At 40.6% G+C, this 15442-nt stretch overlaps 1 protein-coding gene across 8 annotated transcripts in view; it reads right to left on the minus strand.

Moving 5' to 3' along the window:
- The window catches only part of LOC123833467 (phosphodiesterase 4D interacting protein), a 202492-nt gene that overhangs the window by 132602 nt on the left and 54448 nt on the right, over positions 1-15442 (minus strand). For all 8 annotated transcript variants that reach the window (XM_045861699.1, XM_045861704.1, XM_045861697.1 and 5 more), the window contains exon 3: positions 12698-12849. In XM_045861699.1, coding sequence (XP_045717655.1) covers positions 12698-12849 — 152 coding nt within the window. The remainder of the gene's footprint in view (positions 1-12697; positions 12850-15442) is intronic.

The following is a 15442-nucleotide window of genomic DNA, read 5'->3' on the forward strand; positions in this document are numbered from 1 at the left end:
ACTGCTTCTTAACGTATTAGCTCAAACTGGAAGTAAGACTTTGATAAGGACTCAGTCAACACCAACAATAGTAGGAGGAGTACAACCCAGCTGCTGTACATCATGCTCCACTAACATAATAAACAACTGTCAAGTCAACCTTAAAAAAAAACTCTGTTTCATATTTGACTAATCATATTCAGACCCCCCCAGATAGGTTTTTGAATGGAAATTCTTGAAAACATATTTATCTCTTACCATTCTCTCCTAAAAATAAAGTTCCACTCAACTAAAAATGATTACTATCTTCATTGGCACATTCTCTTCAAGTATAGCAACACTTTCACAACTTAAACTCTACTAATTTGATATCTGTGATAATTCATATGTTTACATTTTGTGAAAAATATTCTTAAATAACATAATAAACAGAGGAACAGGAGAATAGTGTTTTAAGTTACCTCTAACATTGTACCTACTATTCATTTACAAATAGGCAATAAATATTATCACTATTATGCATATTTATCTAGATGAAGTAGCTGGGCATTTCAGAAAGAGCAAAGCTTTTGAACCAAGGAGACCTAGGTTCAAATCCAAGCCCTGCTATTTTCTAATTGTGTAACTTTGGAAAATTACTTACAAGTAATTAACTGTAGAAAAGAAATCAGGAGACAGATCTGGGCAGGCTACTAAGAATTATGTAGATGTATGCTAACTTTTGTTTTTTAATCTGCAGCAAAGAGTGAAAATAATATTTGGTAAAATTTAGATATTGGATACATGGACAGTATTTTATTATTCTTTGTACATTCCTGTTGTTTGTAAAATAGCTCATAATTAAAAAAACTAAAAGGGAACAAAACAAGAAATTATAGGGAGGTATTCATCAATTAGATGCAAAGATAAACTCACTAGTAGAACTGGATGCAGTGAACTTATTGCCACCCTCCATCCGCACAGTCATACTCAAATATTTATTGAGAACGTACATTATGAGAGAGTAAACTTCCTGTCACAAAAGGAATACAATTGAAACCTTAAAGAACCTCTTGTCGAGGATATGGTTTAAAATCCTTTTAAGTATATTTTATTGATTATGCTATTACAATTGTCCCATTTTTTCTCCCCTTTATTCCCTTCTGCCCTGCACCCGCCTTCCCACCAGCAGTCTTCCTTTAGTTCATAACCATGAGTCATACATGTAAGTTCTTTGGCTTCTCCATTCCCTATACTATTCTTATAGTACATCCTCCACCTGCCTATTTTGTACCGACCATTTATGCTTCTTATTCCCTGTACCTTTGCCCTGCTTCTCCTCCCTGCCTTCTCCCTGCTGATAACCTTCCATGTGATCTCCATTTCTGTGATTCTGTTCCTGTTGTAATTGTTTAGTTTGTTTTTGTTTTTAGGTTCAGTTGTTGATAGTTGTGAATTTGTTGTCATTTTACTGTTCATATTTTTATCTTCATTTTTTTAGATAAGTCTTTTTAAGATCTCATATAATAAGGGCTTGGTGATGATGAACTCCTTTAACTTGACCTTATCTGGGGAGCACTTTATCTGTGCTTCCATCCTAAATGAGAGCTTTGCTGGATAGAGTATTCTTGGATGTAGGTTCTTGTCTTTCATGACTTGTAATACTTCTTTCTAGCCCCTTCTTCCCTGTAAGGTTTCTTTTGAGAAATTAGATGACAGTCTTATCGGCACTCCTTCTTAGGTAACTCTCCTTTCTTCTTGCTGCTTTTAAGATCCTCTCCTTATCTTTAATCTTGGGTAATGTAATTATGATGTGCCTTCTTGTGTGTTTCCTTGGGTCCAACTTCTTTCGGACTCTCCGAGCTTCCTGGACTTCCTGGAAGTCTATTACCTTTGCCAGACTGGGGAAGTTCTCCTTCATTATTTTTTGAAATAAGTTTTCAATATCTTGCTCTTGATCTTCTCTTTCTTGCACCCCAGTGATTCGGATGTTGGAACGTTTCAAGTTGTTCTGGAGGTTCCTAAGCCTCTCTTCATTTTTTTGAATTCTCGTTGCTTCATTCTGTTCTGGTTGAATGTTTATTTCTTCCTTCTGGTCCAGATCATTGATTATAGTCCCAGCTTCCTTCCCTTCACTGTTGGTTCTCTGTATATTTTGCTTTATTTCACTTTGCATAGCTTTTGCTTTTTCCTCAATTTTGCAACCATACTCAACCATTTCTGTGAGCATCCTGATTACCAGTGCTTTGAACTCTGCATATGATAGGTTGGCTATCTCTTCATTGCTTAATTCTGTTTTTGGAGCTTTGATCTGTTCTTTCATTTGGGCCATACTTTTTGGTCTCAGCGACCTGTTATGTTCAAGAAGGCTCTTAGATATTTGCCAGGGTGGGGCAACCCACTAGCTGCATTGTGGCACTGTCTGTGAGGGAGGGGTTCAAGAGGGAACAATGCCACTTGCTTGGCTGTCAGTGGGCTTTCAGTTACTTCCTCCATTACCTACAAGCAAATTGGGCCCTTCTGGTGCTGATTCTCGGGTGAGTGGGTTTGTATATGTTCTAGGACCCTGTGGGTCTCTCCAGGAAAACTCTCTTGTGAGGCTGGGAGTTTCTCCCACTGCCATAATACCCACAACTTTTTATAGCCAGAGGTTTTGAGGTTTTATTTCCCCACACTGGAACCCTGGGTTGTGAAGTCTGTCTCACACATGGGTGTGGGACCACTCTGTCTGCCACTTACTGTTTCACCCACCCAGTCCTCCAGCCACTGCCGTCTTGCCATGTCTCCTCTCCACCCCGGCTGCCCATCTCTGCCCCTGTTACCAGTCTGCATGAATGTTTCTTCTTTAACTTCTTGGTTGTCAGACTTCAATACAGTTTGATTTTCTGTCAGTTCTAGTTATTTTTGTTTTTAAATTTGTTGTCTTTCTTTTGGCTGTGGGAGGAGGCAAAGTGTGTCTACCTATGCCTCCATCTTGGTGGGTAGTTTTGTTAAGTCTTCACATATCACCTAGGAGTAGTTAGTTAGCTCTAAAAAACTTTTAAGATCCTGGCTGTCCTGAGATTCTATGTTGGAAACATTTTTTTTTCATAGAAACAATATTACCAAAAGGGGCACCAATGAAAGAACTATAATTCTTTGAAGAATCTCATAATACCCGATCAGCTCTCCAAAGCTGAACCCTGAAGATAGCGGGCAAATACCTATTCGGGCTGACAGCTCTGGCTGCCCTGTGCAGAAATTAAAAAAGGAGACGAGTGAGTATAAAGGACATGTTTCCAAGACAAAAGCAGCAATGATGACTGGGATCCAAGGCTGGCCCCCAAAAGACTGTTCAACCCATAACTTTGCCAACTGTCACATTTTCAAAACAGCTCTGTGGAAAGAGCATGCAAATGCACAGTATTTCCTGCTTTTTAGCATCCAGTGGGATCAAACCCAGGAACCCAGCTTGTTTTGGAGTGGAGGACAGGGGTAGACAGGAGGAATGGGGCAGGGGGAAGGAGGGGGATGGTATGTTTCAAATACAAATATTTTATTTATAATACAACTATGTGTCTGGGAGTCCCTGTGCTTTTCTGATAAATTCTTGGTTGCAGAAATACAAAAATTCAACTCCTGGTTGTTTTGAATGACTTGGGCTTGTCTTACAAAATTAATTGGATATAATTACATCCTCCTCAGGGCCTTAATCACGACACTAGATGAACATGGGATTACCTTGTGACTGACAAAGGACTTCCATTTCTACTCCAAGTCCCTGAAGGATCTTTTTAAAAAGTATTACTCACTGTAAATAATCTTCCTTGTGACCCTGGAGGATCTGACTACTTGAACCTTTAAAAAATATAGTTTTCTCCATTTTCAAGATGAATAAACCAAAGTAGGTATTCAAAAGGTTAAACATATGATCTAGCAAACTTTACTCCTACTTAGGCATCCAAGAAAATTGAAAACATGTGTCTATACAAATTCTTTTCTATGTAGGATCATAACAGCCAAAAAGTAGGAACATTTCAAATCTTCACTAACTGAGGAATGGATATACAAAGTTTAGTATATCAATGTGATGGAATCTTATTCAGCTATGGAAAATAATGAAATGATACATGCTACACCATGGATGAGTCTTTGAAACATATTAATATGAAAAAAACAGGCAAAAAGCCACATATCATATGATTTCATTTATATGACATGTTCAGAAACGGGAAAGTCAGAGAGTGAGGAAGTGATGGGTGGGTGTCAGGAGCTGGGTAGAGGGGGAACAGGGAATGACTGCTAATGGGTACGAGGTTTTCCTGGGGTGGAAAAAACGTTCTGCAACTAGACGGTGGCAATTGTTGCACAACACAATGGATATACACAAACCACAGACTTGTATACTTTATGGTATGTAAATTATATTTTAGCATAGCTGTTATTTTAAGAAGAAGAAAGAAGCCCAAGCTGAGAGAAGTAACTTGCCCAGTCCTTTGCCTTTTACAAAGGATTTTTAAAAGATAAAGTTTCAGTTAAAGTTAAATTCAATTCAACTTAGTAAAAAGCAAGTGTTTTAGAACTGATCATTTCAAAGTGTTCTGTATATTAGTCCTGCTCATATTAGGGAACCCTGACAGAAAGGCTCGATGAGGTGTCCTTTAAATGGCCCTCAGTATCGAAAACTCATGGGTTACTACCTTTTATCAAGTTAAGGTTTTGTCACAATCCTCAGATGAAACAGAAAGAAAGCATATGATCTACTCTGGTTTGATACAGGAAAAACATACTCATTAGGCTGTCCTGAAGAATATGCATAGCTTTTGCAAAGCATTCTAACAAGGAAAGTGTCAACCAAAGTCAATGAACTTGGTCTTCCACTCATCACCCCTTTCACTTCCACCCAGGGTTTCTGCCCTGTGTTCCAGAAGTCAACTGTGGATGCCTGCTTCAAAAAGCAGGCTGCAGATCCTACAAAGACCCTTTTATTTTCTCACGTTGCATAATAAATCTTTCTTCTGAAACCCTGTTTCTGAAATTTTAACATAATTCCTGAAGTTCCAGAGTCTTAAATGCTACAGTATTAATCAGTTCATTCCATTTCCTCCCCTAAAATTCAGAAGCAAACTGATACCCACAGCCTTTCCTTGAAATAACTGGCCTGATGACAAGAGAGCTAACAGCAGAGCTATTACATCAGGTCAATAAATAACCCTGTCTCAGGCAGCATCACCACGTGGACGAAGGACAGGGGCTCAGATGATGTTCCTGCTGCCTCCCCCCGCCCCCAGCAGATACACACCCACGCCACCCCCAATCCTAGAATAACAAGGTGCTGTCGTCATCATCACATTAGAGCACCATGGACTATATAAAACCAAACCAAAACAAGTAACAACTTCCCTGACTACCAGAAATACACAGCCCAGCCAGAAACAGTGCTGTCAGAGACAGTTAAGTGCACTCCACGGCAGGAATGGCAGTTGGGCTGCACTGCTGCTGGCAGCTCCCAGGGACCCTTAGGCTCTAAACCAGAGTCTCCATCAGTTTGGCTCCATCAACACCAGCAGAACCTGGTGTTGTTTGTTCACAAGTGGCTCAACCCAGGAAGATTATTTGCTGAGCTTCTAGTATGCAGGGGGAACACATATTTATGACCTCACCTGATTTTCCAGGTCTTTCAATAAACTTGTCTCTATACTTCTCTAGGAAAGAAGCCAACTTCAAAAGCACAGTTAGGAAACTGAGTTTGCTCTAGGCGTAAGTGCTGAGAGTTCACAGTATACCGTGAACGACCACGGTTGCAACAATAAGGCTTTGAGCAGGAGCAGGGGTGGGTAGGGGGAGACACTGCCAACTTGAAACTCAGTCAACAACACTCTAGTGCTCCAGCCTTGACAAAAAGCCTCCTATTTCTGAGTTCTCTGTGCTCTGTGCCGCTTCCAGGGTTTGTCACAGGTATCAGCGGGTATCAGCGTTAGCCTGAAAAGTTGTTCCCCTTCACCACCCACTGGGCTCTGACTGGACTATCTTCACCTTGCCCTTGAGGCACTGATTTAGATAGCACCTACTAAAGAAAGCCTCTCAGATCCTCCAGCTGAACTGGTTAGGGCCCCTCCTGAGTGCTTCCTACTCTTATTATTGGGACTATCTGTTTGACTGTCATGCCAATTAGATTTAGAGTGTCTGAAGAACAGAAGGATCTCCATAATTCTGCTCCAAAAGTGAAAATCGCTTTACTGGCTTTTGGTCTCTGTGGCTGTTGTTTTAACGGTTATTTAAAAACGACACGTGTCTGCTCCAGTTGTTCCCTCTCTCAGTGGATGGTATCACCTAACAGTTGCCCAGGTGAGAAAGCTTCAGATCATTCATTCATCCGAAACACAATAAAAAAGTAAAAGACATGCCCTCTATAGCTAGGCAGTGTGCTAACCATTATATTCAGTAGTGAACAAGATAAACCTCTGCCATCACGGAGCTCAGATTCTAGCAGAAAAGAGAGACTTTGAACAAACAAACCATGTTATTAAGGGAGAAGCACAAGGTACTCTGGAAGTTTACAACAGATAACAACCTAGCTTGTGTTGGGAATGGAGAAATGAATTGGTGGTAAGTCACATTTCGGCTTCTTCTGCATCACTGGTGATACATCCAATCAATTGCTTGGTCTTACCACTTCTGCTTCTGAAATCTCTGTTTCACCTGTCCATTTCTCTCACTCCTACACTGCCATCACCGCAGCCTCGGTCTGGACTACTGCTAAGCCCCCTAACTGCCCTCTGAGGACTTGACTCCTCCCATCCAGAGTCCAGACAGAAGCTAAAGAGGTGTTTCTAAAAGAAAAAGCTGATCAGGTCACCTCCCTGTTTAAAAGCTTTCAACAGCTCCCCGTAGAGCTCTGATAAAATTTAAAACCTTTTACATAACTTATAAGGTCCTATACACGGCTTCCCTCTCTCCTGCAGTCTCAACTCTGCTCTGCATTCCCAGTGTGCACCGTCTAAGATGAATGACCTCATTACAGTGCTTCCTCTCATCTGGATCTTGATTCATGCTGTTTCCTCTGCAAGGAACACTCTTCATTGCCCCACTCCTGGCCTCTATCTGCAGCTAATACTTATTTTCTTCCTTCAGATCCTCAGTTAGATGTAGTTTCCTAGAAAAAAAGTTTCCCCAAATCTTCCCACCCCTTCAGATTGAGTTATTAGTCCCAGCGATAGATTGTGCATCTCTTTACTTATATCACAATGATTATATCCTGTTGTAATTGGCTAATTTATAAACTCTATGAAGGCAGAAACCATGTTTTCATATGCACTATTGTATTTTCTGTACTTAAGACATTATATTGTACATAGCAGGTACTTTAGAAAGATTTGTTGAATAGTTAGATGAATAAAATGAATACATGTTATTAAAAACCCAGATAATACAGCCCCAGCCAGTGTGGCTCAGTGGTTGGAACATCGTTTCATAACTGAAAGGTTGAAGGTTCAATTCCCAGTCAGGGCATATCACCTAGGTTGTGAGTTCATCCCCGCGTCCGGGCACGGGTGCTTGCGACCTTCCCCCATTTTACCCCACCCCTGTCCCCCAGCATTCATCCCTGGTCTGGGTGCATTGGAAGGCAACCAATCAATTCTTCTCTTGCATCAGTGTTTCTCTCCCTCCCTTCCTCTGTCTAAAAAACCAAATGAAAATGTCCTCAGGTGAGGATAAAAAAAAATTTAGATAATGCAGAAAGCTACAAAGAAGGCAAAAATCATGGCTAATCCCATCACCTAGGCATAATCACTATTAATATTTTGGTGTGTACCCTTCAGACGGTTCTATTTTTTCTCCCTTGAAAATAACATCGTATTTTATGTAATATTCAAATTGTTATTGTTTTGGCATTTCATCTTAAATTTGTTATGGACATCCTCCTATGATGTTCTGCTTATATATATACCACATCTGAGATAATCAACCCTCACTTTGGTGGATAATGAGATTTCTAACATTTATTTAGTACAAAAATACTGAAATAAACATTTATCCCTGAACACAGATTTTTAAGAAGACACTCATACTTGATCACTGGGTATGTAACAGCTAGAACTGGGCCTGGCACACAGGATGCACCCACACACTGAGGGGACAAGTGGATACACAGTGATTGAGTAAGGGGATCAGCTGTCCTCAGAGAGGCGCAATGAAAGTGTGGCTAAGAGTTCAGGCTCTGAATTCTGGACACCTGTGAAAATCCCGGCTCTCGCAATTCCTAGCAATCACTAGTCTTTTTCGAGCTTCAGTGTCTCTCCCTCTCCATACAAATCAAGACAAAGGATGTATTAATCTCAGTGGACTGTTATAAGAACTGAATAAGATAATACAAGTCAAGTGCATCCATAGAGCCCAGCACACTATAAGCCCTCAATAAATAGTAATTGGTATCATTATTTTGTTGCTATTTAAAAAATTTATTCTTGGAATGGAAATTATTACTGGAATGAAATTCCTCCAGGTCCACAGAAGGAAGACAGAGCTTTCTTCATATAGCAAAGAAGAGATGTTCACATATGTATATATGAACACAAATTTTTAATAATTTTCTAAGATTTAGGTTTTAAAGACATACATTTGCTTGACAAATATTCCAGTCTTGTGAGATCTCTTTCACTGTTGCCTTAGCTGTTATTTAAATCAAATCCTATGTGACTTAAATTTCACATGCCCCAATCAGATTGTACACTCTTTAAGAATGGTAACTGGTATGCATCTGTGTACCTTCCTGCAATGCTCAGAATCATTCATTTCATTCACAATTAAGGAAAAAAAACGATTGTGTTGACACCCATCTGGCAATATTGCTCAGGAATGAAAATGCTTCTGAAATTCTGTGGAATGACAGTGTGGAACCCCTCTGAAAAGCCATGTTTTCAAAGAAGAAAATTCTGTCTGCATTATTGCTGGAAGTTCAGGATTTCCCCCCCTCCCCTTCTCATCTAAACTGTGTGAATGCCTCAGACACCCATGAAAACAAAATCAGTATGCCGGGCACTGAGGTTTGGGGAGCATAAATGAGGTCTGTTTGGTTGGTTTTTAATAAAAATGCACTTCACGGGTAGCATTTGGTTTCCAAGGCTGTAACTAGAGAGAAACACTCAAGAAGCACTGAAACTGCTGGATCTAAAGACATCAGTGACACGATCCAGATTCACCTGAACCAGAACAGGAAAGCAGACTGGAAGAACTCATATCTCAGAAAGGCAGAAAAGTCCCTTTCAGGACTTGTTTCCCCCGCTACAGATTTCAAGAGTCAAGTGGAAAAATTTCCCAGGTTGGGCGGGGCCGCGCCAGGCTGACTCACTGTGGTTGGACTCAGACCACCTGGGAAAGCTGGCTTCGTAATTAGGTGAACACTGCAGCTGGTTGTGCCGGCGTTTTCATGTTAAAGACAACATTATTTTTAAAAATGGGTAAACGGGAGAGGGCAGTGCAGGCCCCCTACCCCTCCACATAGCTTTTCTATAGCATCTGCCATTTGATTCTATATATAAAACCACACTACACACATTTCACCAAGGTAACTCTCTTCCTCTGAATGGTCCTCTCATTTGTCTAGGAGCCGTGGAAATCACTGGAGCTATCTCGTTCTGTCACTTTAAATCTGCGTAGCTTTAGCTAAGTGACTTGAGCCTTGGTCTCTTCACTGGTCTAATGGATATAATATCTATGTCATAGTTAGGAAGATGAACTGGAAAAAAGTTGAAATAAAATACATTAAGTATCTAGAAAAGTGCCTAGTATATAATAAATTCTCAATAAATATCATTTATTATTACTAGCTACTATTAATGATCTTCTTAGTTAAGTCCTGTCAAATATTTCAAAAGGTCTCTGCTTCTTTCTCTTACTTGGCTGTATAATTTTATCATTGCAGTTTGGGTAGAAAATGGTCTCTTTAAACTCATTGTTAAAAACAAATGTACTTTTCTTTACTTTGCATTTTCCTATCCTAACCATTCAATTAATACACCAAAATCCTCCTTGGAGCCATTCAACTTACTGTGAATACATTTAGTGAATTCTGAGTGGAGGCTGGGGGAAATGCAAGTTCAGTAAGTTGAGTTTAGTTGGTGCACGTTTACTGAGCACATAGTATGCACTGGCATTATGCCAGATCCTAGAGACTAGAAAAGGAGGAGCAGGAGGTATTTTCTATTCTTGAAGATCTTAGAGTCAAGGTATAAATTTAAGACTGGAAAGCCAGGGAAGGCATCCTACACAACAACAACAAACAACAAACAAACCAGAAAATGGCACCTGAGCTGAATCTTGAAGGATGAGGAGGCTTTAACCAGGTAATATTGGAAAAGGTATTCTAGGCAGAACCAAGATTAGGGGATATCACACAGCTGTGAATTGCAAGCGGTTCAGCATAGAGGGAGTGCGAGGGAGAATATTAGGAGATAAAAGTAGATTTCCAGTTTACCGGGAGAAGACAGACTTGCACTCTGTTCTCGTCTCAGTAGGAGGAGCTAATGGCTCCCTGTCCTATTACCATCAAACTTCCATTGGCTGAGCTTCCTAACCTGGAAAGTACTCACTATTTTAGGTCACAAAAATGATGAGCATGTTCAGGCCCACATTATGAGACATTAAGTTAGTTCCATTGTTACTCTTTGTGTCTTTATTTCTCATTTATAAACTGGGGTGATAATCAAGCTTTTGTCACAGCGTTGTCAGGAGGATGAGATGAGGCAATACTGTACACACTCAAAACAGTACCCAACACACAGAAAGCTATCAGGTTCTGTTAGCTAGTGTTATCTAGGCACTGCTGTGGTCTCACTCATCCCGGACACACTGGGTGGGGGGGGCGGGGAGGAGTGGGTACTGTAATCAGTGAGAAAGCCTGCCAGAAGGAGTTTTTCTCAACACCATTTATATGTAAAACTCTTTCTGACCCAGTGACCTGCCAGGGTTTATGATAATGGTACTGAACTCTCTGACCCTGAAACAGTCACAATTCCTGAGCCCTGGTAAAACGTGTGTCATAGTCTTGTTGTTATTATTTACTGCTGGGCACACAAGGGAGAGAGATTTAGAACACAGGGTCTGGCAGAAGTAAGGCCTGCTTGAGTGCGGTTGGTAGGGTCATACTATGGGTGTGATAGTTTATAGTTTGAATTTGAACATTTCACCTAAAATGTCATATGGTGTGCTTGAGTGTGATATTCTTATGTTAGAGAATTACATGGTTATGCTTTTGTAGTAAAAATAGGGGCCAGACCCTGTATTTCCTATTGGCCTTTTCTCTCTGTCCTAGCATGGTTTCTGTCAGTGGTTCCCAGCATTGAGAAGGTAAAACTAATCAGAGATATTAGACCTGGATGTTAATAGAAAAGGACTTAAAAGTCCACACCTGAGAGTCAGGTGACCTCTGCTGTCACCAACTCAGCCTTTTATTTTCCCTCTCCCTGCAGCATCTGGCCCTTCGTTCTACCAGTGGAGGTGACCTTCCTCACTTCTATGTTCCCGATCAGCTCTCAACCAAAAGGAACATGCAGGCACACTGGTTTTCAGAAAGCACCCCACCCAGCTCTGAGGGGTGCAGCAGCTCTGCCACCCCTTCTGTGTCGGAGGAGAATCTAAAGGTGAAGAAAGAGGAGGGTGCCGGGGTGTTATCAGCCCCACCCCCATCCCCACCCCCACAGCTATTCAGAGGTTTCTTCTTCAAAAGCTCTTAATATTCCTGCACACTCTGTGTCTTAAAAAAAAAACAAAATGCACCAGTATCCATGACAACTCTGCGTGAAAACAAAACAAGGCCAAGAATAGGCTGTTGGATTCTCAGACACACATGATGTGGAGCATCTTCTTTGTCCACAGGAATATCTGGCAGGATGCACTTTAGGTCCTAGTGAAACATTTCTATTTACAAACTGAGGGAAGATGGGGTAAGCCCGTGTCAACACTGCTTTACTGACCCTGCTTTGAAAACAGAACTTTATTATTTGATGTCAAAAGCTGTCAATTCAAGAATAAAAGAAACCCACGTACCTCAAAATATATTTACACAGTACTCCTGTGTGGCCTGATGCCTGGGTAACCCCCAGGGGGCACCAAAGAGCTACTTCTATTTTTAGCACACAGGGGTGTAAAATCCTGGGTGCTCTTCGCAGGCTACATACGTGCCAGTACACGAGTTCTATGGTACTTCCTGGGACCAATCCAGGGTACAGGGAGCTGGGGACCAGTATTATATTATCAGTAATTTGCCTCCGCCAAATCTAAAGATAAACATATCAAGACGCAGAGCACTTCAAGAGTTGAATCAGGAGTTTACAGCCATGACAGCAGATTCTCGTTGAGAAGGAAATGGCTGTGGCTGAGCCACCTCACACCACAGACAGCTTCCAGATACGTAGAGTCGTCCACGCCAGCTACAGAGAACATGCTGCCAGCCCACTGGACTGGGTTCCCAGATGCCATTTAAACTTCCTGAACTGATCAGAGAAGCAAACCAGGGATAAAAAACGGTAAGGCAGCAGAATCACCCATACAGGCAATTGCCCACAAACCACAGCACGCAGCACATGGCTAATAGTACGGATGCTTATTGGGACAGATGCTCATAAAAGAGGCACCATTATGGTAAGAATGCCCACAAGCCAGAGCAAGCCACGGATCATATTTTATTATTAAGACATCACTGCTGCCCCCAAGGTATTTCCTCTCATTGGGATAGCAATTACCCACCCATAGGACTTACCTTCTCAAAGTCTCGAAGAGCCTGGGTCTGCACCTGAGGGGCTTTTTCAAATGCCCTCAGGTAATGTGTCTGCCCAAAGGGGACCTTCTCTCCGCTTCTCCAGGCCTGTGACTGCACTGGAGGGCCTCGGTCTTTAGTGTCACTAAGAAAAGCTGCCAGTGAGAGAGAACAGAAGATGTGATATAATAGTGGCATTATGATCATTCTAACCCACATCATTCAGCAGAATTTGATTTTTGCAAAATACAAACCAATTCTTGGCCACACAGAAACAGTCCACACACAGTAGCTTGGGGCAGATCATATTGATAATGGTCCCCACCCAGTGAAACACACCAGTTATGCCCAGGCCTCTTTGTAACTTGATGTTCCTGCTTCTCTATTGATAAATGTTTGTTTCTCCACCTCTTGAATCCGAACTGGCCTCATAACTTGCTTTGCACAACACAATATGATGAAAATGCCACTGTGTGAGTTCCAGAGACAAAGCCTTGAGAAGCCCTGCACTTCTGTTCTTACCTTCTTAGAACCCCAAGGCCCCACTGCTGTGAAGTAGTTGAGTCCACCCTCCTGCAGGAGTGAAGGTCAGGTACAGGGGGAATGAGCATACTCAGCCGACAGCCCCTCACCAACTGCCAGACACTTGAGCAAAAAGCCATTGTGGACCCCTGGCCCCAGGCAAGCTGTCAGAAGATTGCAGTTAAGTTTGAGTGAGACTAGCAGACGAAATGCCCAGTCTGCCAACACACAGGACTGTGTGAAATAATAAATCATTGTTTTAAGCCCCAGGTGGACAAACGTTTTCTCGTATTTTAGGTTCATGGGCCATACCATCTCCGTCATAATACAAGTTCTGCCTTGTTGCTCGTTCATAGTGGGCACAGGTAATATGTGAATGAATGAGCATGACTACGTCGCTGTGAAACTTTGTTTGCAAAAATTGGCAATTGGCCCATGGGCTGTCCTTTGCTGACCCCTGTTTTAAGCCACTAAGTTTGTCACTTGACAAAAGATAACTGAAACATTTTCTCTCTTTTTTAAAGTCAAGCTATTAGCAAAAAGTTTTCTACAGATCTCTCTATAGAGAATCTTTTAGGTTATCATTTAGAAATAGCAACAATTATAATAACCAACATATTAAACTGGCATTACAGGTTGCAAAATTGTTTCCATGAATTATTTCATTTATACAGATACTGCTTGTTAGGCAAGTATGTATGTACTCAGGCATGCAGACATTATTAATAATTATTTCTACTATTCTGTATATCTGTGATAACTTTAATAAAGGCATTTCTTCTGACTCAAAAAATAAAAGAAAGAAAAGAGAAAGGTGTGTGGTCCAGGTCCCAAGAAGCCTGCATGAGGAAGGGGTCTACATTTACAGCACAGATGTCTCAGGGTGTCACAGTAGGCGAGACGATAAAAACACTTCCCATCTGCACAGCGTCCTTCAGTTTACCGGACACTTTCAAGTACACCATCTTATTTGACTCATAATAATCTTTTGTGGATTAATGTTGAGTTTGGTCAAAATTTTTTCCTGAATCTATTGAAACATCATCATATGATTTTTCTCCTTTTTTTTTCCTGTTAATGTGAAGGAGTTACCTTGACTGATTTTTTTTTTAATGCTGAGCTAACTTGGCATTATTCAGATAAAGCCCACTTGGTCTGATATATTATTCTTTTTATATATTGCTGGAACAGATTTGCTAATATTTTACTGAATTTTTTGCATCTGTGTTCATGAAAATATTGGTCTGTTGTTTTCTTTATAATAGTTTTGATTTTGATATACAGCTTTTGATTTTAGCATCATCAAATGAGGTGAGTCTTGTTTAGTTCTTCATTTTCTGTAAGACTTTTCTGTCAGATTGGTGTTATTTATTCCTTATATATCCGAAACAATAAAACCATTTGGGTCTGGAGTTTCTCTATGGGAAGGTTTTAAATTATGAATTCATATTTCATATTTGAATACCTACTCAAAGAAATATGAACTCCATTTCATAATACCTATTCAAAGGAATTGAATTCATATGTATGGAGTCTTCATATTTTCCATTTCTTCTTGTGTCACTTAAGGTAAACTGTATTTTTAAAGAGATTTGTTCATTCTGTCTAAGTTTTTAAATTTATTACCATGAAGTTGTTGATAATACTCCCTTAATATCCTTTTTAATGTCTGGGATCTGTAGTGGTGTCTCACTTTTCATCCCTAATACTGGCTGCGATGCTCTCTTTTTTATCTTGATAAGCCCTACTGGGTTTTATCATTTTATTAATCTTTTCAAAGAAGCATTAATCTTTTCTCCTGGCTTTTTAAATTTTCTCTATTGTTTTTCTCATTGTTTCTATGAAAGAATAAAATAAATGAATAAATCTGTAAAATGAAAAATAAATAAATAAATAAATGAAAGTACTGCAGCGGTGAAACAGACTGATGTGGTCACTAAATCCATTTTACTAACAAGTAAATACAGGTTCGGAAAGACGGCCTGACCAGGATCACATTTCTGAAAAGTGGTAGAACTAGGCTGTCTCCACTCAGCCTTCCTAACAGTCTGCTGCTACTGTGTTGTTTTAGCATCAGAGGGGATTGTAACACATAGAAGAGGGCAAAACAGGCAAAGGGGCAGAGATGTCATCATTCCGTTCATCACAGGAGGCACTGCTCCGGGAGAGGCTCGTGAAGGCGAAGCTGCTGCTAACCTCATGCCTGCCTTCGAACAGCAACACTGT

The sequence above is a fragment of the Phyllostomus hastatus genome, unplaced genomic scaffold (assembly GCF_019186645.2).
Source record: "Phyllostomus hastatus isolate PE091 unplaced genomic scaffold, TTU_PhHast_1.1 phas_scaffold_216, whole genome shotgun sequence".
Lineage (NCBI taxonomy): Eukaryota > Metazoa > Chordata > Mammalia > Chiroptera > Phyllostomidae > Phyllostomus > Phyllostomus hastatus.